Source organism: Takifugu rubripes, chromosome 21, assembly GCF_901000725.2.
Source record: "Takifugu rubripes chromosome 21, fTakRub1.2, whole genome shotgun sequence".
Taxonomy (NCBI): Eukaryota; Metazoa; Chordata; class Actinopteri; order Tetraodontiformes; family Tetraodontidae; genus Takifugu; species Takifugu rubripes.
Genome location: NC_042305.1, coordinates 4,949,405 through 4,972,536, shown reverse-complemented (window position 1 = coordinate 4,972,536; position 23,132 = coordinate 4,949,405). Strand labels below are relative to the sequence as shown.

Below are 23,132 nucleotides of genomic sequence, written 5' to 3'. Positions count from 1 at the left end.
CTGAGCATTTTCCTCGTCCTCTCGTCACACACCCCTTTATTCAATATTTACTCAGCAGCAGTCATTTAGCGTTTTACATACTGCCTCTGGAGGTTGTGACTTATTCTGCTGCTTTAACCACGTATGTCCAATAAGTCTGCATTTTCTTTGTATTCTAAAGTTATATTTTAAAATCAATTTTAATGTATTTAATCAGAGTCAAATTACGTTTCGAAACTATGGAATAAATTCTATGCCTAATTTTGACCGCAAAACACAAGTAAACGAGTAAACGTACATATTTCAGCTTTATTGGGCTTTTCTCTGGTATATTTTGAAGATTTTTATACGGGTACCTCACGGCACTTACCCCAGTGCACTTACGTGGTGCGTTGATGGACCGTAGGTCATTTCACTGCTTGGGTTGGCAGCTGAATTGGCCATCGTGCTGCTTAAACACCACGAAGGAGTCCGCGTTTTTATGAGGAAACTGCAAGAACTGTGCAGAATCCTAACCGAGAGGTGTGTAAATATAAAGTGTAAAACACAGAGAAACGGCACTTTGCGCCATCGTCGCAGGTAAGAGGAAGTAATTCTCTTCGGTCTCTTCACTTCTGGCATTTCTGTTTGCGAGACTGTTGTGTCGAACTGGGCCATCGTTTTCCCTTATAACTTTAAAAAGTATACAATACAAATACGTATAGAATATTTCATCGTGCTCTTTGGGACATTCCGTTTGTGAGATAACGTCACCTATAAATACAGTACGCAGGTACTCCACATATGGCAGATTCAAGCAGAGTTTGTAAAGATTCACTGAACTAACTAAAAATCATGTTAAAAGTGTTTATGGACACAATGAGGAACATTAATACTTCTATAGCTACTAGCAAAATAGCTTTTTGTCGAGGTTCAGTTCATACTGATATGCACATTTTGTAATTATAATATTAGCTTTAAGTAAACCTGTCTACACAAATATATACAATGATAAGGGTGTCAGTAAATGTATTCTGACTGTAACAAAAGGTTTAACTGCTGCAGATGCAGAAGGTCAATGAGGACTGCGGCATGGACGATGATATGGTGGATGGAGACCTGGGCTTTGGGATGGAGACCAGGGTCCCTCCCAGTCCCATCAGGAGGAAAACACAGAGCTTTCTGGGTTTCACAGACAGTGTGGCGAGCAGAGCTGAGCGATTCAGGCACAACAGCCAGACGTCAGAGGCATTGTGGTTTCCTGGACCGAAGACCACAGAGACACAGTGCAGAGCCCAGTGGAGGCTTTCACAATCAGGTAGTTACTTACTCAATGCAGGCATTTATGAAAGCACGCATAATGTTCTTAATGTAGATTTAATGGTGAAAATTAGACACATACTGTATGTGTCCATGTGTGCTTGACCTTTACCACAGGTCGAGCAGAGCCAGTCACCTGACATGTATGTGAGGAGTGTTTGATTGATGCCTGATGCCGTTTCTACTCTGAATTTGTCTCAGCTAAATGCTTCTGGTTTTAGTTTTCAGGCTTTATATATTGGATATCATTACAGTTCATACTTGGTGGATCTTAGCTCTCTTAGATGTTCCAAAGTGAAGCCTAACATTTAAATTGGACCTTGAATTTGCTACAAGAGCACTTCAGCTAACCCTGCCCCACCTGGAATTATTAGGGTGTTCTTGCACGACAAAGAGGTGAGGCCAGTTGTATATGGTTAATGGCCCTCCTACACAGCTGTTTACAGGAACTGAGGATTTGACCCTGCTGCTGCATTCGCTACCCAAGTTATAAAGCACTGGATCTTTCTAAGTACCGGTAATGCAGGTGTTCGCCCCACTGATGGAAAGATTAATGATCAGAGCTCGACTAGGACCCTGGCACGGATCCCCTTTATTTTTTTACACAACCCATTGATGATCTTAGAGCCCTCTTCCTTTAGTCCATGTCAGTTCTGTAATGCTTGTGACAAAGCAGCTGGGTCAACTATGGGCACTATTTCCTGACACCAGCCAGAACACCAGTACTGACCTAAAACACACTGGAGCGCTGATACTGTGGAGACAAGGCTGGTTCTTAATGGGCAATAGGGAGGTGATTGTAGCAGCACCTCTCAAAGGGTTGATCCAGAACAGCAGCTACCATTATAACTCTAAATCGGGTCTGGTCGGCTGTCTGTTTTCTGTAATGAATGGATTTTATGATCCAACAGACTCCCTGGTTGAGCTGTCAAAAGAGGAGATGAGAGCCAGACTACAGGAAGCAAGTGAGGTAGAGATAGTGAAGACAAAACCAGCCGATATTTGCCCACTGGTCTCCTGGCAGGCACTTTAACTGATGGTTGTATTCTGTTACCAAGGTGATTGATGTGTTGCTATCTGAGCTTGAAGTGGCACACCGTTACCTCGAAGGCAAATATGAAGCTTTGAAGATCCTACAAGGGAAGGTACACTCGCACTTCGCACCCACCACTCCTTAGTTTTAAATCACAGAGGCAATGAAGGCAGCATTCAATTAAAAAAAACACATACCGTATTCAATTCAATTCATTCTTTTTTTCAATTCATTCTTTTTTTCATTTATTCTGTTACAATCCAAATTGTGTCTAGGCATTTTATAGAATCCCAGGGACTGACCTCCAGCAAGCTCCAGTGACAAGGAAAAACCCTTTAACAGGGAGAAAACTTGAGCAGGACCAGGGTCATATGGGGGGACCCTCCTGCTGATGGCTGGCTGGGCAGAGAAGGAGGAGAGGGGAGGACAGAGAGAAAAGACTTAAAATATGCCAATACAATCATTTAATGAGCAATCAATACTATTGAGTGGGTCAGTGGGGTCAGAGGTCGGCAGGTCACTACTCAGCCTTGAGATCTGTGATGCCTGTAGATGACATTCCACTTGTCTTTTACTGATGTGATGATTGATATGATGATGAATTATCTCTATAGACTTTTGTTCCTGCATCTCAAATACAAAATGTCAAAAACTGTGTTAAACCTCGAGAGTCAAACCTTTTCAGGAGAAATTAAAATGTAACAAAGCAAACCTGTAACCTGTGTTTTTTTCCTCTCAGGCCATTCTTGATAAAGCTACAAGTCACACAAAAAATCTGCTGCAAAAAACCGAGGAGAGGGCCAAAGTTCTGGAGAAGGTACAGTGTTCTTCTGCTGGCTGGATCTTCAGTCTTAACAGACAATACATAGCCTTAAGATCTGGAGATGTGTCTCACCAGTAACATATGGCCATATGATATTTTTACATACAAATACAAACACACACACTTGTAGAATTGACACCAGTTGTTTAAATAATAATGATAATTAAACATTAATTCCAGAAAATTACATAAAATACACATAACCTTTCCTCTTCACTGTCTGACAACTATCTTCTCCTGTGTGAACTCAGCATTAACAAAATTATTTCTATTTGCAAATGTCAGAATAATGGCAAAAAGAGTTTATTTTACTTGGTTTGGATCTTTTTTATGGCTTCCTTCAAAGTCAGAGCTTGACAGCTGACACCTGGGTCAGATGTTTTGTGTCCTCTGATAGCAGTCTGCTAGATTTTGGGTCTATTCATGATTCCAACTATTAGGATGTTCTTCTCAGGCTTCCTCTTTATGACCCAACAGGTAAAGTTTAGCTTCCTCAGAGGTCAGGACTGGTGTGTAGAGGTCAGTCTTTGTCCCTGTGGTGTATTTGGAGACTGAAATGTGGCTTGTTGATGCTGCTGGTACAGGACTGGTTTCACTGTGGATAATTACACCGTCTCACCGGCCTCAGCACCCATCTTCACATGGAACTTTTGCTGTTGTTGTGGACACAAAAGGAAATTGTGTGCTTGAGGTGTGCGAGCTGCAATATATATTCTTCTATGTGTCTGGAGCTATTATCCACGCATTCTAGCATTTGTGGTGATGGAAGGTTTTGTTTGCCATGTCCATTTTATGCAATGTTGGGTTGCTTGTGACATCTTATTCTTATCTTATCTAGCATTTAGACTGTAGAAAAAAAGTTTAGTTATGGTAATCCAAAATGTCTGGCCTAAAACCGTAAAAGTTTAGTTTGATTTGGTGTCAGAAAATGAGGAAAAAATAGGTTATGTGTCATTCCTTCACTGATTGTTTAGTTCCAATTTCAGGCTTCATATTATCTGCAGCCACTTATATTATTTTACACACCAACAAATGCATGCAGTGGTTCCAACGATAATGTATAACATTGCAACATACTGCAACACATGTAAACTCTTTTTCAGCTGTATCTAAACAGGCCGATATATACACTGTGATATATGACTCTTATGTTAACATACAGTAAACCTGGGTTGTCTTGCTGTTAGTCCAGTATAAGCAGCAATCAAGCAGCAGATTGTTGCTTTTTTGAACATAAAAAGTGCAATAAACACAATGTCCAGTTTTACCTGTTTGACTGGTAACTGTTTCAACTCTAGATGAGAGGTCATTCAGTATTTCTAAGGGGTTAATTTATTAATTGTTATTAGTGCAAATGATCAAAGAATCATAAATCCCTGTAAATCCTACTGTTGCAGGAAGTGAACAGTTTGCAGTGGGAGCTCAGCTTTAATCAGATGCAAATGAAGAAGTCTGTGCAGACCCTGGAGCAGAAATACCAGAGGTTAGCATGAGCGCACCTGCAGCTCCTCCTGTCCAATCACTGACGTGAACCAGATGGGACCTGCACCACAACGCAACCCCCCAGACAAGTATCTGTTAAAGCAACGTTGCCAACACTGCCACCTTGTGTTTGCGATGGTAATTGAGACATTATCAGTCAGATCTGGATTCCATCCCTCCCTGAGCGCATGCTGTGATCAGGGCAGCATAAAACATACAAGGAAACTTAAAATGTCTCATGTCCCCTTTTAGAAACAACTTAAAAACTCTAAATGTCTGATGAAAAAAAAGTTAACCTCCAACGTATGTGTGTGCGTGTATGTGTATTTTTGTTTTTTCTTTGCAATCAGAGTGTTGTGTGAGAACAAGATTCTGATTGAAACCCTGGAGAAAAGAGAGATCGAGATCCAGCAGCTACGGACACAGAATTCGGGTAAACTGTCTCATCGCTCGTTCATTTGTCTTTACGCCAATACTGAGAGTTCTGTGCTCATGTGTGTGTTCACAGCTCTAAATCAGCAGTGCTCTGAGCTGATTTCCATACTGGATGTGAAGGAGCAGAGAATTTACCTGGAAACGAAGCCTAAATACAGTCAGAGCAGAGATGCCAGCGTTCTGGAGGTGAGGGCACACTTTTGTGTGTTTGGAACTGTAGTTTTGTAGTTACTGTGCTGGCGAGATCACCGTAAGTCCAACCTTTGCAGCTGGCAGTGTTGGGTGCCTGTCGGTGTCCTGGTGTGGCTGAAGCTTGCCCCTGCAGCCGGACAGCTGCAGCCACAAGGAAGCAGCTCCTTCAGCTTCAACATGAGGTCAACCATATCACAGTCTCTAGCACTTAGCTTCATATTTTCATCTTCCCTTCTCTCAAACCATCGTTTTTCAGATGGAACTTTCCATATTTAAAGATGTGGGTGCATGTATAATGCATGTTCAGTAATATGAATAATATAACGTATGTTCACACTTCAGTTAGAGCATACAGACAGAATGACACAGACACACACAGACTTTAATGTGTGGTTTTCCAGTTGGATGCTCAGTCTTCAAGGAGAGAGGAGGCGGTTATGGTCGCAGATGCTTTTCGCATTGCCTTTGAGCAGCAGCTCAGGAAACGAAGTGAGCACTTCCTGCTGCTGGCTGAGGCCAACATTCTGAAATCCCACCGGGAAAAGTCTGAAGGCAAGTCACTGCAGCAGTACAAGACCCGCTAATGACATTTGTAATAACAAAAAACAATACAAATTTTAGTATAAAATTTATATTTTCTCTTATATTTGTTAACATTATAAAATTATACCTAGCTCTGGAAACATAAGAATGCTGTCTTTCCCTTCAGGTGTTAACAGGAGTCCTCTGGTCAGCGTTAGTGATAGACTAAAAGGATTGTTGCCGTCGGGTTTGGAGGTGAAGATGCCCGATGATCTTCTAGAGGCACTGTACAGGCTGCTGGATCTGGTGAGTGTTTATCTCTGTCTGTCTGTCTCTACTGCTGTTAATGTATTTACACACACACACACACATACATACACACACACTCTTGTTTCCACACCAATGGCTGACCCAACACATGAAAGGATAAAAAATAAAATAAATGAAGGTGCTGATATAAAGGCAGATAACAGAAAGAACTAAATTCTGTCCATCTGCTTTTTTTCTGTTCTTTCTTTTCAGTAAATGCTCAAAGCTTATTCAGATCCTACTTTGTTTGGCTCACTGTCCTCACCTTCTGCTTTTTCTGCTGCTTTTATCTTAACATTAGCGCTCTCTGTCTTAGCATCATTCTTTTTCGCCTCTCCGTCTGTGATTTTATTTGGATTAGCATTTGACAGGTTTTGTCCAGTGGGTTTATTTTGTTGCAGGTTTGAACACAGTTTTCTAGTTTTTGCTTTATTTGCACCTTTTAAATTGCAGTATGGATTAGAAATAGCTTTGTTTTGTATCTACTTTACTCACCAGTAATCAGAAAGTCACCGTGTTTAATGGATTACCGTATTTTCACGACCATAAGGTGCACTGTAATAAAAGGCACAGTCTCAGTTACAGGTGCTATATCTGTATTTAACACATAAATAAGGCGCACCGTATTATTAGGCGCATGCTAAAACATACAGTAAAAAATGACAACGGAAGTAAAACTGAGTTTTGACACATTTATTGAACAAAATATTCATTCTTCCACCACAAAACCATCAAAGTTTTCTTCTTCTGTATCTGAATTAAACAGCCGCGCTATTTCAATGTCCAACATCCCGAATTCCTCTTCTTCATCATCTGAATCAGACTCACCAACCGGTTCCACTTCAGCGTTGATGCCGGCTTTTGTGAAAGCTCTTACAATACATGAAGACGGTATCATAGCCCATGCGTCTACAATCCACCCGCATATGGTGGCATAACTTGCCCACCGCTGCCTCATAGTCTTTGTGAAGGAGTGTTCGCCTTCTGTCATCCAGCGCTCCCACGCAGCGCGCAACTTGACTTTAAAAGCCCGGTTCACACCAATGTCCAGCAGTTGGAGTTCTTTTGTGAGTACTCCCGGGATGATGGCGAGCTCTGAATTCACCTGCTTACTGTGTTGTTTGACGCTGTCTGTGAGGTGGGCGCGCATGGAATCACATAGAAGCAGGGATAGTGAAGTGTGAAAAAAGCCACCCGGCCTCCACTTCCCTCAGCCACTCTTTCATTTTTCTTCATCCATCCAGCCCTTTTGATTTGCCTTGACCACAACTCCGGCAGGAAACGCTTCTTTCGGCAACATCTTTCTCTTGAAAATCACCATTGGTGGCAATTTCTGTCCGTTTCCATGGCAGCCGAGAACCATGGCGAATGACAACTTCTCGTGCCCCGTTGTACATATCGCCACCGTGCTGGTCTTTTTTTTCTCCACTGTGTGGGTCAAAGGGATGTCAAAAGTCAGAGGGATCTCATCCATGTTGGTGATGTGGCTGGGCGCGGTTATCTTGTCGCGGCAGTAGGTGCGGAAGATGGCCGCCCTCTCCTGGTAATCCGCGGGCAGCCGCTGCGCAACAGTTGTCCTTGCGTGCATGGAGAGATGCCACCTCCTCATAAAGCGAAAACACCAAGACGGACCTCCTTGGAAGTGCTCAATGTCCATTTCTTTAGCAATCGCTTTGGCCTTTTGTCGAATGGTGACAGTAGAGACGCCCCTTCCAGTTGTTCGCTGTTCCACAACCAACTGTTCCACTCGGTCTTCCAGTTTGGGCCACCTTGCTTTGTTCCCGCGGAAACTCAGCTTCGTCTTCCTCACTTGGCGCAGTTCACTTTCTTGTATTCTCCACTTTCTGACCATGGACTCATTTACATTAAAATGTCTTGCAGCTGCTCGATTGCCATTTTCAGCCGCATTTTCGATGGCCTGCATTTTAAAGTAAGCCTCATACGCGTGTTGCTTGACCGGTGCCATTTTGGGGGGTCCTTACGCATAGGTGTGCCGCTAATCGATATACAGTGCCTTGCGAAAGTATTCGGCCCCCTTGAACCTTGCAACCTTTCGCCACATTTCAGGCTTCAAACATAAAGATATCAAATTTAAATTTTTTGTCAAGAAACAACAAGTGGGACACAATTGTGAAGTGGAATGAAATTTATTGAATAATTTAAACTTTTTTAACAAATAAAAAACTGAAAAGTGGGGCATGCAATATTATTCGGCCCCTTTACTTTCAGTGCAGCAAACTCACTCCAGAAGTTCAGTGAGGATCTCTGAATGATCCAGTGTTTTCCTAAATGACTGATGATGATAAATAGAATCCACCTGCTGTGTGATAGTCTCAGGCTTCTGTTTAAAGCGCAGAGAGCATCATGAAGACCAAGGAACACACCAGGCAGGTCCGATATACTGTTGTGGAGAAGTTTAAAGCCGGATTTGGATACAAAAAGATTTCCAAAGCTTTAAACATCTCAAGGAGCACTGTGCAAGCAATCATATTGAAATGGAAGGAGTATCAGACCACTGCAAATCTACCAAGACCCGGCCGTCCCTCCAAACTTTCATCTCGAACAAGGAGAAAACTGATCAGAGATGCAGCCAAGAGGCCCATGATCACTCTGGATGAACTGCAGAGATCTACAGCTGAGGTGGGAGAGTCTGTCCATAGGACAACAATCAGTCGTACACTGCACAAATCTGGCCTTTATGGAAGAGTGGCAAGAAGAAAGCCATTTCTCAAAGATATCCATAAAAAATCTTATTTAAAGTTTGCCACACGCCACCTGGGAGACACACCAAACATGTGGAAGAAGGTGCTCTGGTCAGATGAAACCGAAATCAAGCTTTTTGGCCACAATGCAAAACGATATGTTTGGCGTAAAAGCAACACAGCTCATCACCCTGAACACACCATCCCCACTGTCAAACATGGTGGTGGCAGCATCATGGTTTGGGCCTGCTTTTCTTCAGCAGGGACAGGGAAGATGGTTAAGATTGATGGGAAGATGGATGGAGCCAAATACAGGACCATTCTGGAAGAAAACCTGTTGGAGTCTGCACAAGACCTGAGACTGGGACGGAGATTTATCTTCCAACAGGACAATGATCCAAAACATAAAGCCAAATCTACAATGGAATGGTTCACAAATAAACGTATCCAGGTGTTAGAATGGCCAAGTCAAAGTCCAGACCTGAATCCAATCGAGAATCTGTGGAAAGAGCTGAAGACTGCTGTTCACAAACGCTCTCCATCCAACCTCACTGAGCTCGAGCTGTTTTGCAAGGAAGAATGGGCAAGAATTTCAGTCTCTCGATGTGCAAAACTGATAGAAACATACCCCATGCGACTTGCAGCTGTAATTGGAGCAAAAGGTGGCGCTACAAAGTATTAACGCAAGGGGGCCGAATAATATTGCACGCCCCACTTTTCAGTTTTTTATTTGTTAAAAAAGTTTAAATTATTCAATAAATTTCGTTCCACTTCACAATTGTGTCCCACTTGTTGTTGTTTCTTGACAAAAAATTTAAATTTGATATCTTTATGTTTGAAGCCTGAAATGTGGCGAAAGGTTGCAAGGTTCAAGGGGGCCGAATACTTTCGCAAGGCACTGTATGTATATATGGTTAACTGATTCAAATGAATTCAAAGCAGTATTCTGCTTCACAGTCAAGAGTGTTTCTGAATGTTTTACAGAAACTAAGTGCCATTAGTTTCACGCCAACACAGCAGAAAATATTTTGAAAACTCAAAATGACCCTTTTTGTTTTAAATAAAATAACTGGCTCACGTAAAGTATTGAGCCAAGATTTGACCTTTTCTCAATATTTACTGATTACTGTTTCCATCATTTTTACAGCTAAATGACAAAGAGGTGGCCCTGGCCCACCAGAAGAAGGTCAGTCTGATGTTGGCTCACAGTGCTGATGAGCTGCAGAGGAAGCTACATGTCGATTCACATTTCCTGTCAACTGACCCATTCCTGGACAACACCCTGCCAGATCAGAACCAGCAGTCATCTAATCTCTCAGAGAACCTGGAACCATCAGATCTGTTGGAGAACCGGCAACCATCAAATCTATCAGAAAACCAGAAACAGAGACTATCAAATTTGCAGAAGAACCAGCATGGATCAAATCTGTCAGTGAACCAGCACCTAGCACATTTACCAGAGAACCAGCAACCATCAGATCAGTCAGAGAATGTGCGACCATCAGATCTGTCAGACACCCCGCAACCAACAAGTCTTACAGAGAACCACCAACGATCAAATCTGTCAGAGAACCAGCAACCATCAGATCACCCACAGAACCACCAATCATCAAATCTGTCAGAGAACCAGCACCTAGCCCATTTACCAGAGAACCAGCAACCATCAGATCAGTCAGATAACCAGCAACCATCAAATCTGTCAGAGAACCAGAAACCATCAAATCAGCCAGAGACCCAGCAACCATCAAATCTGTCAGAGAACCAGCAACCATCAGATCACCCAGATAACCACCAATCATCAAATCTGTCAGAGAACCAGTACCTAGCACACTTACCAGAGAACCAGCAACCATCAAATCTGTCAGAGAACCAGCAACCATCAGATAACCCAGAGAACCAGCAACCATCAAATCTGTCAGAATATCAGCAAGCATCAGATCAACCAGAGAACCACCAACCACCGACACCTCCAGAGAAACAGCAACCATCAAATAAACCAGAGCACCAGCAACCATCAAATCTTGCGGATAATCAGAAACCATCAAATCTGCCAGAGAACCAGCAACCATCAAATCTTCCAGATAATCAGAAACCATCAAATCTGCCAGAAAACCAGCAACTATCAAATCAACCAGAGAACAAGCAACCATCAGATTTACCAGAGAACCAGCACCCGTCAAATATTCCAGAGAACCAGCAACCATAAAATCTGTCAGAGAACTAACAACCATCAACTATTCCAGAGAACCAGCAACCATCAGATCTTCCAGAGAACCAGCAACCATCAAATCTGCCAGAGAACCACCAACCTTCATATCTGTCAGAGAAACAGCACCTAGCCCATTTACCAGAGAACCAGCAACCATCAGATTTGTCAGAGAACCAGCAAGCGTCAGATCACCCACAGAACCACCAATCATCAAATCTGTCAGAGAACCAGCACCTAGCCCATTTACCAGAGAACCAGCAACCATCAGATTTACCAGAGAACCAGCACCCGTCAAATATTCCAGAGAACCAGCAACCATAAAATCTGTCAGAGAACTAACAACCATCAACTATTCCAGAGAACCAGCAACCATCAGATCTTCCAGAGAACCAGCAACCATCAAATCTGCCAGAGAACCACCAACCTTCAAATCTGTCAGAGAAACAGCAACCATCAAATCAACCAGAGAACCAGCACCTAGCACATTTACCAGAGAACCAGCAACCATCAGAACAGTCAGAGAACCAGCAACCATCAGAACAGTCAGAGAACCGGCAACCATCAGATCAGTCAGAGAACGTGTGACCATCAGATCTGTCAGACACCCCACAACCAACAAGTCTTTCAGAGAACCATCAACCATCAAATTTGTCAGAGAACCAGCAAGTGTCAGATCACCCACAGAACCACCAATCATCAAATCTGTCAGAGAACCAGCACCTAGCCCATTTACCAGAGAACCAGCAACCATCAGATCTAGCAGAGAACCAGCAAACATTAGATCAACCAGGGAACCAGCAACCATCAAATCCTCGGGTGAACCAGCAACCATTAGATCTACCAGGGAACCAGCAACCATTGAATTTTGCAGAGAACCAGAAACCATGAAATCTTCCATAGAACCAGAAACCATCAGATCAACCAGAGAACCACCAACCATCAGATCAAGCAGAGAACCACCAACCATCAGATCAAGCAGAGAACCACCAACCATCAAATCTGTCAGAGAAACAGCAACCATCAAATTTTCCACAGAACCAGCAACCATGAAATCTTCCAGCGAACCAGCAACCATTGAATTTTCCAGAGAACCAGCAACCATCAGATCTACCAGAAAACCAGCAACCATCAAATCTGTCAGAGAACCAGCAACCATCAAGTCAACCAGAGAAACCAGCAACCATCTGATCTGTCTGTGCCCCAGAACCTTCAATAAAAGTTTCAGAGAAGCAGAATTAAAAACTGCAAAATCCTTCTGAGACCCAGAACTAAACATACATCAGCAGATGTCAGATCCACCAAAAACACAGTCCCAGAACCTGAGATCCATCTGAGCTCCAGGACACTGTCCCCAGGAGACATCTGCCAGTGTCAGTGCTTCAGGCAGCTTTCACACATACTGTGTGGACCAAAGACCTGCACCAGATCCTGACCCATCCTATCATTGTCCAACTAGCCTGTGCCTGTGAACAGTCAATCATGTCCAGACGCAGCAGCATGGACAGTTCCATGACGACTCGCAGAGAAGACGTGTGGTTCTTTGTTTTTACTTGACTCCTGAGTTAACAATGGGGACCCAATCAAATCCACCTTCTCCAGCTGGTCATTTCTGTAATTAACACCTCTTGAATATGTGATTATGACTCTTGCAGGGTGCTGGGACCAAAACTTTACTTGGGTCGACCTGAATCAAGGTGTGACCATTTCAATCCATAAACTGTTGGAACCAATTTAGGTTATAATGAGAATAATGAGGAATATTCTCAGGTCACAAAGACGCATTTATTTTTTTATTGGTTTGCAATACGTGTTAAGGGTAAATGTTCCTTTTCTCTGTCGAACGGTTTTCAGATGTTCAGGATTTATGAAATGATTTTTGAATTATTTGGAAACTATTTAAAATAAAAACCAGTCAACCCATTCTGGAAAGTGCTGCCACCAATGCGTGCTGAGCAGGAGAAGCAGACAAGTGTTCTGCCGTGGTCCAGGACACACCTGCCGCTTCTGGCAGCTGTCAATTATGGTCTGTTTTGAGACCTCTTGGTACCTTCTGTCAAAGTAAAGCTGGCCTCAAAGAGGAAAATATCCCTGAAAAGACATCAGTGTTGACAGACTGGGATTTACCTGCGCTACGGCCACCATTTCTAAATCCTTCTGGATTTAGAGGTGGTCCTCCTAGACCCTGGTCTCTGGCTGGCTGCTCCACCCTGTACACCTTCACTAGATCCCTGGATATCAGCTCCTCTGGGCTGAAGTGTGTGTATTTACATCTTTACAAATGTGTATTTTTGTGGTCTAGGCGTGAAATTCCCTCCTAGAATGGAAGAAATGGTACCTTCTGTTACCATCCCATTCATATACATGATGCATCAGATTGGATCATCACATTAAGGGAAAAGGGGCAATAAAAACTGCTCAACCTTACAAGTACCTCACAGGTTCAGGGTCACACACAAGATATATCTTTATTCTTTATTGTCTGAAAACCATTACTGCATGAAAATGACTAATTACACAATAAATTAAACAGACATCCAATTTTAGAACTGTTTTTTTTCTCCTTTTTTTCTATTTGACCAATAATAACAACAATAACCTTGAACATTATAAGGGAAAGCTATTTTATGGCTCAATAACAATAGTGGATAAAATGTAATAGTGATGTGTGGATTTTTAACATTACATTTCACGTTTTTCTCGGGTCTGACTGCAGCAAGCTGAACCTGCTGTTGATGCAGTTGGCCAGTAGACGGCAGTGGTGCTACATTCGTGTCTTTCTTTTTTCCAAAAAAAAAGAGAAGCATTTATTAAATATATATATATGTATATATGTATTAATAGAAACGAGGATGATATGCAATGCTCAGTTTAGGTCTACCAACTGAATGAACTCAGTCCCTTCAAACACCTTCAGTTTGTTGAGCTCTTTGTTGTCATGATCCAAACTATATTTAATAGCTCTGCAGCTGCACAGCGACCCAGCTCCGGGTGGGTCATCACTCCGCTTCCTTGCACAGAAAAAGAGGATCATGATGTAGACGAAGGCTAAATTCAGAGCTTTTTGGGCCGCCAGTACCCCCAGGGCGGCTTATTTGGGGCAGCCTGAACCCCCAGGAATTTTATATTTCACACTTTGTAAGCTGTTTACACTTCTTGTGAGCTCTCAACCTCACAGCATTGATTGAAACCTAAGAACTGTATCGCCGGACAGAAACATAAAAAAGAAAGGACACAATTTTAGTATGGCTGTCTGAATGGGAATTGAGGGTGATATCAGGAGTGGAGTCTCGCTCTCTCTCTCTCACACGCACACATGCATCCATGGACATAAACCTCTCAATGCACTGCAGAGCTTTGACACATCCATGCTCCAGGGCTGCTGTATTTAGGAGCCATTACTTCTGCCGTGCTGCCATGTAGTTGGTGCATTATGTTTCATGTCAACCATGATTAGTGAGCAGCCTCTGATGTCTATTGAGAAAGCCAGAACTGGCAGTCATTATATGTAGCTACATTGTTGTTCATGTGTGCAGTAATAAAGGAACAATACTGCTGCGCTGCAGCTCTACAGACGTCGGGCTGCACAGCGAGTTACAGCTGGCCTGGTTCCACCTTTTTAGGACAGGACTGCCCTCATGACTGCAGCATTAGAAGATACAGATATGATCTTGTTATTAGTAGTTCTATTGTTCATCTCAACAATAACACTAATAATTATACTGATCTTAATGTTATATCTGTTATTATGTGACATAATGATAATGCAACATTAATAACAAATCAGCAATAATAAAATGATACTGACAATGAAAATAATGTATGACTGGCCTTATGCATGTACAGTCACCTGTTCCAAATGTAAAAAAAAAAGCCCCGAATGAACTCCCCCTTGCTTTTTTCCCTTTTTTTCTCGTATTTGCTGAGCCGCTGCACCAGTACAGTAACCCTCCAAACCAGACTGACCTCATTATCTTACACTCTAAATAGAAAGCTCAAAAACACGATGATGTAGGTTAATAATGGCATTCAGCCCCATCTGTACTTGTTTACACACTCCTTAGAAAAGGTCAGTGTATTGACTTAGCTGTGTATGAGGACATGCATAACAAAGCACTGACAAATAATCTGTGTGGCCTTGATGTTCCATTAAATGATCGATTCAGCTGGTTTGGAGGGCATGAAAGTGGAGGCAGTGGGGCAGCTCAGGGACTATGAAAAGGTCAGTATCTGTTAGTTCATTGGCAGAGTGATTAATAAGTCAATATGAGCTTGAGGACAGTCCTCTGAATCAATCAGCTCCACACAGTCCTGACTCTGTCCCCATCGACGTGAGTCACTCTCACCGCCGCAACAGTCCCTCTCTTCATCTCATCGTTTTCACAGTTTTCATCCAAAATTAGTCCACACGTCCCAACATGCAGCTTCTTCCAAGATGCTGCTTCTCTCTGCATTGTTTGGCCTTTTTCTCTGTGTTTATCTGTGCTCATCCAGTGAATTAATGTTTCCTCTCACACATCACTGGACGGCTGCAGCCCTATTCTATCACCTGGATGGTTGAGAGCAAACACACACACACACAAACACACACATGCGCGCATTACTGCTGCCCTGATGCTCTGCTAGTTATTAATTAATGATAGTTAATGTTTAGTGATTCAGATGAGAAAAATAAAGTAATTCCCAAATTAAAGCAGGGGTCGCGGAGGAGCATCCTTGTCACTGTCAGAAGGTCATTTTAGGTTTAAACTAAAGGGGGCACTAGTGGCCTGTTTGAAGGGGCTGGCATGTCATCAGATCTGTGGATTGAAGAGGAGGATGGAGGGATGAAGGGGACGGCCACATGTTTCTCACCTGCTGTCGGAGGATGTTTGAGCAAGGTTCTGACGATTCCCTCCGAGGCAGGTCTGCTCTGAACGCGGAGAAGAATGAAATGATTCCTCCTCCAAGAAGCTGCTGGGTAATGACCTGGAACAACACAGACACATGGGCACACACACTCACGCATGCACGCATACACACACTGCACTTTTGTGTATTTTCAGGATGTAGATTTTCCAGAGGAAAGTGTGTTTGCTGTAAGGGTCGACGTTATTTACAGGAAGCATTCTGAATTAGGGAAAAATATCACATAATAGACTATTAATAATGTAAAATCAATATAGCATCATAACAGCTGTTGCTGCAAATTGATTTTGTTGCTAAATTCAAATCTGTATATTTACATTAATACCTGTCGTGGTAATCATATGAAAATTGGAAATTTAAAAAAATCAATGAAGCCAATCAAAGACATTTAGATCAGACTGGCGAACTGGAAAAACTAGTTCTGTGAACCACTAATAAACCAGCAAGATTTCCTCATCAATCCTGATATCTCAGAAAGCAACTGGATTTTCTCTCTGGGTCATTATGGGCTGTATAGTGCAGAAATACTGTTGTGCACCTTTTGGTATTCACATGAGTGTGAATGGAGGTGTGTGTTTAAAGCCCTTGTGTGGTCAAAGATGAGGAGAAAACAAAAGGCGTTTTCCCTTTACTGGAGCGACCAGTGCTGGTTTTAGCTATGACAAAGCTCTCTTTGGTCGCAGAAGCAGAAAAAATGTTTTTATCAGCAAAACTGAACAAGAAATACTTCATCTTTTAGTGAAGAACGTCTCTGAAAATGTGCTATCAAAACTGTAAATTCTCAGAAGTACCGTCTTCTTTCTCTTCACATCCCAGCACATGTGCATTCCTGTTGCCTGGACTTCATTAACTGACTGAAAAATACCGTATATTAAAACATTTGCAATAACAAGTCTTTGCTTCATCATCATTTACCGGTACACGCGTGTGATGAAGAACACCTTCTGTTGGGTCCTTGTGGCTGAGCTGAGGCTCACCTGCAGGTCTGGATCCTCTCAGGGACTCTGGGGCTCAACAGCATCCTTTAAAACATGCTTACAAAGTATGGAGGAATTACTTCATTTAAATGTGTTTATATTATAAATAAATGTCACATTTGAATGTACTGTAATGCAGGATCTACACACACACACACACACACACACACACACACACACATTATTGAGGCTGAGTCTGAAAACCAGACTGGATATAACATGAATGAGCTCTCTCATTGGCTGGACTGGTTATTGATCTTCCAGTACACTCTCCCACCACCACCACCACACGCATATGGCTGTGAAAAGGGGCACAGGGGGGCGTGGCTTAATGCCTAACGCTGTCACTGATTTTTCCTTTTGAGGGGATGAATGTTGCTCTCTAACCACAGGGACATCCAGGATTTCTGCAAACACACTGTTAGCATTCAATTATTTACTTTCTGTCTATAATCATTTAGGATTTTTCATGCTTGAATGATTAGATCCATGACTTCCCCTGAAACTAATGAAAATATATCAATTTATTGGAGACAGATTTAAAAATAAAAGAAAAAGAATTATATGAATTAGTGATGTTAAAGTTTAGTTAAAGTTATATATGAATGAGGGCTCAAATTGATTCTGAAGACATGTTTGCAGTTCTTGACAAGTCACTTTGGGTCGACATCGGGCTCATCACGAGAAAAAAAATGTCAAACTACATTCTGCTACTGTTTTAACTGCTGTAACCTGACAACCTGACTCTGATGTCCTCCACCATGTTCTCCACCAGGCTGCCATCCAATGGTCACCTTTGAAATCAAAGTTATTAACCTTCTGTTTATTTGAATCATCGACAGGTTCATTTATGTTTTCATCTCAGATGATTTTGGCTTGTTTTGTCTTTTTTCCATGCCATAAAATAAAAAATTAGTACAAAATATGTACTAACTCTTAATCTTCTGCTAAGTGGACCTCTGAAAGCAGATCAGTGAGTAGCCACTGTGACCCTGGCTGAGGTTTTGTTATCTGGCCCACGGCCATATGGGGCCATATGGGGGTAGTGTGCCTTTCTGTGTGGTTCTAAATGTGGAGTCTGGTTCCACAAGCAGCTGTTCCTATATTAACACCCCCTCTCAACACACACACAACAGTTGATTTGTGAGACCCTTCACTGCTACTAAATGGCTAAGTTGTTTGCAGATTAGCAGCCTGAGATGAAGAGAGAAAGTGAGGCTGTATTTATCGTAGGCTCATATCGGCTGCAAAGAAATCTTCTCAAACCTAACCCTAATCCCTCAGATGTCACTCGCTCCATCAATGGAGGGATTAGAGGGACTCTGTCCCTGTGGAAAAGACTCAAATTGCTCATTGACTTCCTAGAAAAAGAAAGACACGTAATGTTTAAAGAGCATATAGACACACACAACACAAATATCTAGATGATCTAGATGTTTAGCAATAAAGCTAAGCTATTGTCTCATCTCATTTTATTCATCTGTCTCTTGGAGTGAAGCTAAATTATTGAAATGAAAAGGAAATAGAGGACAAAAAGAACCTGATTAATAAAGAAAACAAGTGAAAATAATGTAACATCTCGTTAAAGTGTATTTGGCATCTGTTGGGAGGCTTGATGCTCACTGGGAGGAAAAGGAGATTATGTTAAAGCTCAAATGAGGCTTTTAGTTTTTTCAAATCCTGCAGGCATAATCTAATCTTATCCGCCTCAATCCAATTTTTAATGCTGGCTACACTCAGGATTAAAGTAGTGCAGTGTGCTTTGTAGGCCATTTGACAGTGGAGCAACATCTGTTGCTGGCTGGACGTTGTGCACTTTAAGGTGAAAGAGATCAGAAGCAGAGGAAACGTCAAAGCTGGTTTGATGTTTACGGTGCAGACCAGCACCACTACGATATCTTATATATTATCTGATTCTGGCCTTGGGGGCCATTTCTGTTCTGTATGAATGAATAGAGCTCAAATTTGCTCCAGAATTTTCATTTCAATTGCTATGGCTGTTGCATAGTGCCTGTGGGCCACGTAAAAACAACAAGAGGTGCTTCGGTTCTTTAATAGTAGCAGCGACAATGCGTTTCATTTCTCAGGTAGTCGATACAGGTGCCCTACATGTGTGAGCCGTGATTTTGGAGCTGGTGATGCATTCAAGCACCTAGGAGGCTCTAGAAATGATCTTGGACTACTCTGAGGACACAGAGGTCAAGACAAAGCAACTGGAGTCCAACTCTAATAGAAGAAGAATGGAGGGAGATGCATGAAAGAGCAGCAGAAAAAATGGAAAAAGTATTTTGGTCTCTAACAACCACAGCAACACTCAGTGGCCACAGCTTTGATCCTGGGACCTGCGAATGAAGCGCTGCGTCAGAGCTGCTCAATCACACACTGATGGGATGGGGACACAGAGCAACTGTAGGGGGAACCTGCAGGTGGATGGGGGGAGGAGAACCCTGCACATTTTGTATGTGTGAACATTCAAGACTGGCTTTTAAAGGGTTCAAATCCTGATATCTGATCTCAAATATCTTAATCATTTAGGATCTCAGAAAGATCACCAAAGATCAACAGCCCTTTTCAGTGGCTGGAGACACAGGGTTTAGTCACCTGATCAAAGCACTCAATCCACATTACAGCCTGACCTCTCGCACATTTTGGACCACAGAAGTGATTCCTTTGGTCTATGAAAGAGCCTGCAAAAGTGTCAAGGACAAATTGCCAAACATCTCGATCCTCGTTTTACTGGTTTCCTACTTCCAGACAGTAAGTAGTCAGTTTTTCTGTTGGGGCCTCCAGTGTGTTAAAATTTGACACAACAAAACAAACAACCTCTTATTCAGCCCCAGTCTGTCCTGTCTCTTACCACTGAGCTTTCCTCGACAGATGACTTATCATTTTTTATTAAAAGCTCAGATTTGTTGAAGGGTTCTGTGGTTCAGCCTGCCACGTCTTGCTTAAATATGAACTTTAGGACACTTGAGTTTACAGATTAGACTTGGGCACATTTTGACCCTTCATGGTCAGAAGTGAGGACAGGACAGTAAGGACAGGAAGTGACAAAAGCGCAATAGGGAAAAACAGGTGGTTAAAGTCAGCATTTGGACATCTGTTACATCACCGTAGGCTAGTCACAGAGTCTGTGGCAGCTGACTGACTTGCTGGATCATAGCGCCATAAAAAGAGCCAGTGCAGCTAAAAGTCAGCTAACCTTTTATCTTCAGGGGTCTCTGCTGACATGTCAGCCAACGCAGGGATGCATCCGTGTTTTCTCTGGATTTTCACGGTGAAGGATGTTGACTCAAGCACCATCATTTCTCTTTTACAGCAGCAAAATGACTTTACAGGATCACCACCAGGTCTTTAATAAGGTTCTGTTTAGAAAGAGGATTTTATTGTTTTTTGGTTAAATTGACATTATACGTGATAATAAGATGATTGTTTTTATTTCCAACAATGATGTGGGGGGGGTGGGAAGATGATGGTGGTGGTGGGTGGGGGGGGGGGTCAATGACACACTAAAGGTGTTTATATAAGATGTTTGAGGACTGATACCAAACATGATAGCAGATAGTGAGAATGGGCAAATATTTGAGCAGGAACAAGCAGCTGTTTGACAGGATGCCATTTAGCCAGTGGGTTGCATAGCAAATAAACACCTTCCTTCATTATGTTACCCATTTGATAAAGATGCACACCATTAGAAACTGGGTCCATATTTGAGTAACCATGTGTGGATAAATATGTCCTAATCTGCAAATGCAATAAGATTTACAAATGTGGACACACATCTGCAAACTCCTCTTCATGTTTCAGCGTAACATGAGTGTTTATAAGTTGTTGCAACTTAAAAAAACAAAACTATAGAATGTACAGCTGTGTGTGTGTGTTTGTGTGTGTGTGCGAACCAATATGAGCACATGGCAAGAATATTTGACTGTAAAAGCTACTAATGACAGACGAGTGATCAAGTCCAGCTTAGGCAGCCTCTCAGTGGTTCTCTACCTGAAACTGTCCTCTGCAGATGTGTGACAGCAGTCAGTCAAGATACATATCAGAATCAGAATCAGAATCAGAATCAGGTTTATTGCCATTGTTCATGTAATACACAGTATTACAGAAGCTAGGAATTTGTCCTGGTGTGACACTGCGACATTCAACATAAAAAAGACAACATTAGAATAAGATAAATAAAATAAGACATATATACAGTATATATATAAATAGTAAGAAATAGTGCAGGTCAATGCAGGAGTAATGTGATGTTCGTGAGTCCGACTGGCTGCTGTACATGGTGCTTAAGTGATAAGTCACTTGGTGTTCAGCAGCCTGATGGCAGAGGGGAAAGAAGCTGTTCGTGTAGCGGGAGGTTTTGGTCCGAATGGACCGTAGTCTCCTGCCTGAGGGGAGGGGGGAAAACAGTCCGTGACCAGGGTGGGAAGGGTCGGCCGTGATCTGACCTGCACGCCTCCGGGTCCTGGAGATATACAGGTCCTGGATGGACGGAAGCCTGCAGCCGATCACTTTCTCGGCAGCGCGCACGACGCGCTGCAGCCTCAGTCTGTCCCTGGCGGTGGCACCAGCATACCACACAGTGATGGAGGAGGTGAGGATGGACTCGATGATGGCCGTATAAAACTGCGCCAACATCCTGGGAGGCAGTTTGAGCTTCCTCAGCTGCCGTAGGAAGAACATCTTTTGCTGGGCCTTCTTGATGAGGGAGCTGATGGTTGGCTCCCACTTAAGGTCCCGGGTGATGGTGGTGCCCAGGAAGTGGAAGGAGTCCACGATGGTGATGGGGGAGTCCATGAGGGCAAGGGGGGGCAAAGGGGCTGTGACTTTCCTGAAGTCCACAATCATCTCCACTGTTTTCTGAGCGTTCAGCTGCAGGTTGTTGTGTCCGCACCAGTTGAGCCACCTCCCTCCTGTAGGCAGTCTCGTCTCCATTGGAGATGAGCCCGATGAGCCCGATATGTGGGGGAAACATTAACTCTTGGTTTTTAAACAAAAACAATGTTGGAAAAAAAGTGGTGATGCAGTTTATGATGCAGTCAAAGTAAGAAAAAACTTCACAGTTGGATGAATATATGAATGAATGAATGAATCGATGGATGGATGGATGATGGATTGATGGATGGATGATGAACAAATGATGGATGGATGGATGGATGGACGGATGGATGGATGGATGGATGGACGGACGGATGTATGGATGGATGGATGGATGGATTTAATTTTATCTATGATGTTGAGACTTGAAATAAATGTATGTAACAAAACACTCTAAATCAATGAGAATAATATGATATAACTTATATACATAATCAACATAAAAACCCTAAAAATGATCAGGCCCTTTTGCAACATTGAACAAAAGTTCAGGTGAAAAGTTTCTCTTTTATTCTTCATCATCTGCTAGAAACAGACTACTGAGTGGCCTTTGCAAAAGCTGCCTTTAAGTCTTTGCTTTTAGCCTTTTGTAAATGTCACAGGCAGCCTTTGGGTTGTGGCAGCACAGAATCATTAATCTGTCCTGTGCAGAGAACGACGGTCGACAGAGCAAATAAATCACTAAGTAGGGACGTCAGAGCAGAAGTGTAAACATCATTTAGACTCTGCTGCTTTTCTGCCCAAATGGAAATCATGTTGATGAAGCCAGGCCGTCTCCTAGAAGAAGAGCCATGATGTTTGACTGATGCTTCTCCCACCAAGAACTCTCCTCTTTAAGATGACTTCCCACAGAAACAAGACTTTACTGCACCTGAAAAACCAGAACTGACATTAAATTAATAGAAGGACTGTTAATAGCGTGGCCTTTCACTCTTGTAGCTCCTGATACACGTCGTAGAAAAATGGCAGTTTTATATAATTTAAAAATAATGATGCTGTTTTTCACAACCAATAATTTGACTTTACAGTGTAAACAACGTTATCAGTGTGGGGGGAAATAAATAAAAATATATCAGCATGTGTGGAGTTGTTTGAAGTTGTTGCAGGGGAGGAGAACGCCCCCTGCAAGTGGGGAGAATCAGTTCACCACCATAGCAACAGCAGCAGGTAACACAAATCTCATTCTACTAGCAAAGTGAGGACATTTTGGCTGGTCCTCACAACTGTTTGGTGTTGAATGGTTAGAATCTAAATAACACATTATGTCTGTGAACAAGATATAAATACAAGAATGTGTGTGTGTGTGTGTGTGCGTGGGGGCGGGGGGTCAATGCAAGATGCTAAAATAGAGTGGTTTTACATAAACGGGATGGCTCTTGTTTCA

At 42.5% G+C, this 23,132-nt stretch overlaps 1 protein-coding gene and 1 long non-coding RNA gene across 7 annotated transcripts; one reads left to right on the top strand and one right to left on the bottom strand.

The window, feature by feature from the left end:
* The first annotated feature begins 127 nt into the window (after positions 1 to 127).
* ccdc125 (coiled-coil domain containing 125) lies at positions 128 to 13,523 on the top strand. 5 transcript variants are annotated; one of them, XM_029829963.1, is made up of 13 exons: positions 128 to 558; positions 1,024 to 1,276; positions 2,190 to 2,248; positions 2,337 to 2,423; positions 3,051 to 3,128; positions 4,532 to 4,617; positions 4,967 to 5,049; positions 5,125 to 5,237; positions 5,321 to 5,425; positions 5,645 to 5,795; positions 5,953 to 6,071; positions 9,924 to 10,443; positions 10,930 to 13,523. In XM_029829963.1, exons 2-13 carry the CDS (start codon positions 1,024 to 1,026, stop codon positions 10,980 to 10,982), a joined length of 1,707 nt encoding a protein of 568 aa, XP_029685823.1. In that variant the 5' UTR covers positions 128 to 558; the 3' UTR covers positions 10,983 to 13,523. The 5 variants fall into 5 exon arrangements, with proteins under 5 accessions (XP_029685823.1, XP_029685822.1, XP_003976111.3 ...); XM_029829962.1 differs by having other exon boundaries at positions 130 to 558; positions 9,924 to 10,929; positions 11,254 to 13,523; XM_003976062.3 differs by having other exon boundaries at positions 131 to 558; positions 9,924 to 13,523.
* LOC115247628 (uncharacterized) lies at positions 2,574 to 17,018 on the bottom strand. Of its 2 annotated transcripts, none has more exons than XR_003886680.1 (3): positions 16,806 to 17,018; positions 15,837 to 15,950; positions 2,574 to 2,710 (listed from the first exon to the last, which is right to left on the bottom strand). It is a non-coding gene; the product is annotated as an uncharacterized lncRNA (long non-coding RNA). The 2 variants fall into 2 exon arrangements; XR_003886681.1 differs by having other exon boundaries at positions 2,579 to 2,706.
* Between the last annotated feature and the right edge of the window lie 6,114 nt (positions 17,019 to 23,132).

Excerpts from the sequence above, each read along its gene's own strand:
- ccdc125 (XM_029829962.1), top strand. The coding sequence starts at position 1,024 with ATGCAGAAGGTCAATGAGGACTGCGGCATGGACGATGATATGGTGGAT. Across the intron at positions 2,249-2,336 it reads GACTACAGGAAGCAAGTGAG|GTGATTGATGTGTTGCTATC; the intron begins GTAGAGATAGTG and ends TCTGTTACCAAG. Across the intron at positions 10,930-11,253 it reads AGAGAACAAGCAACCATCAG|ATTTACCAGAGAACCAGCAC; the intron begins ATTTACCAGAGA and ends AGCAACCATCAG.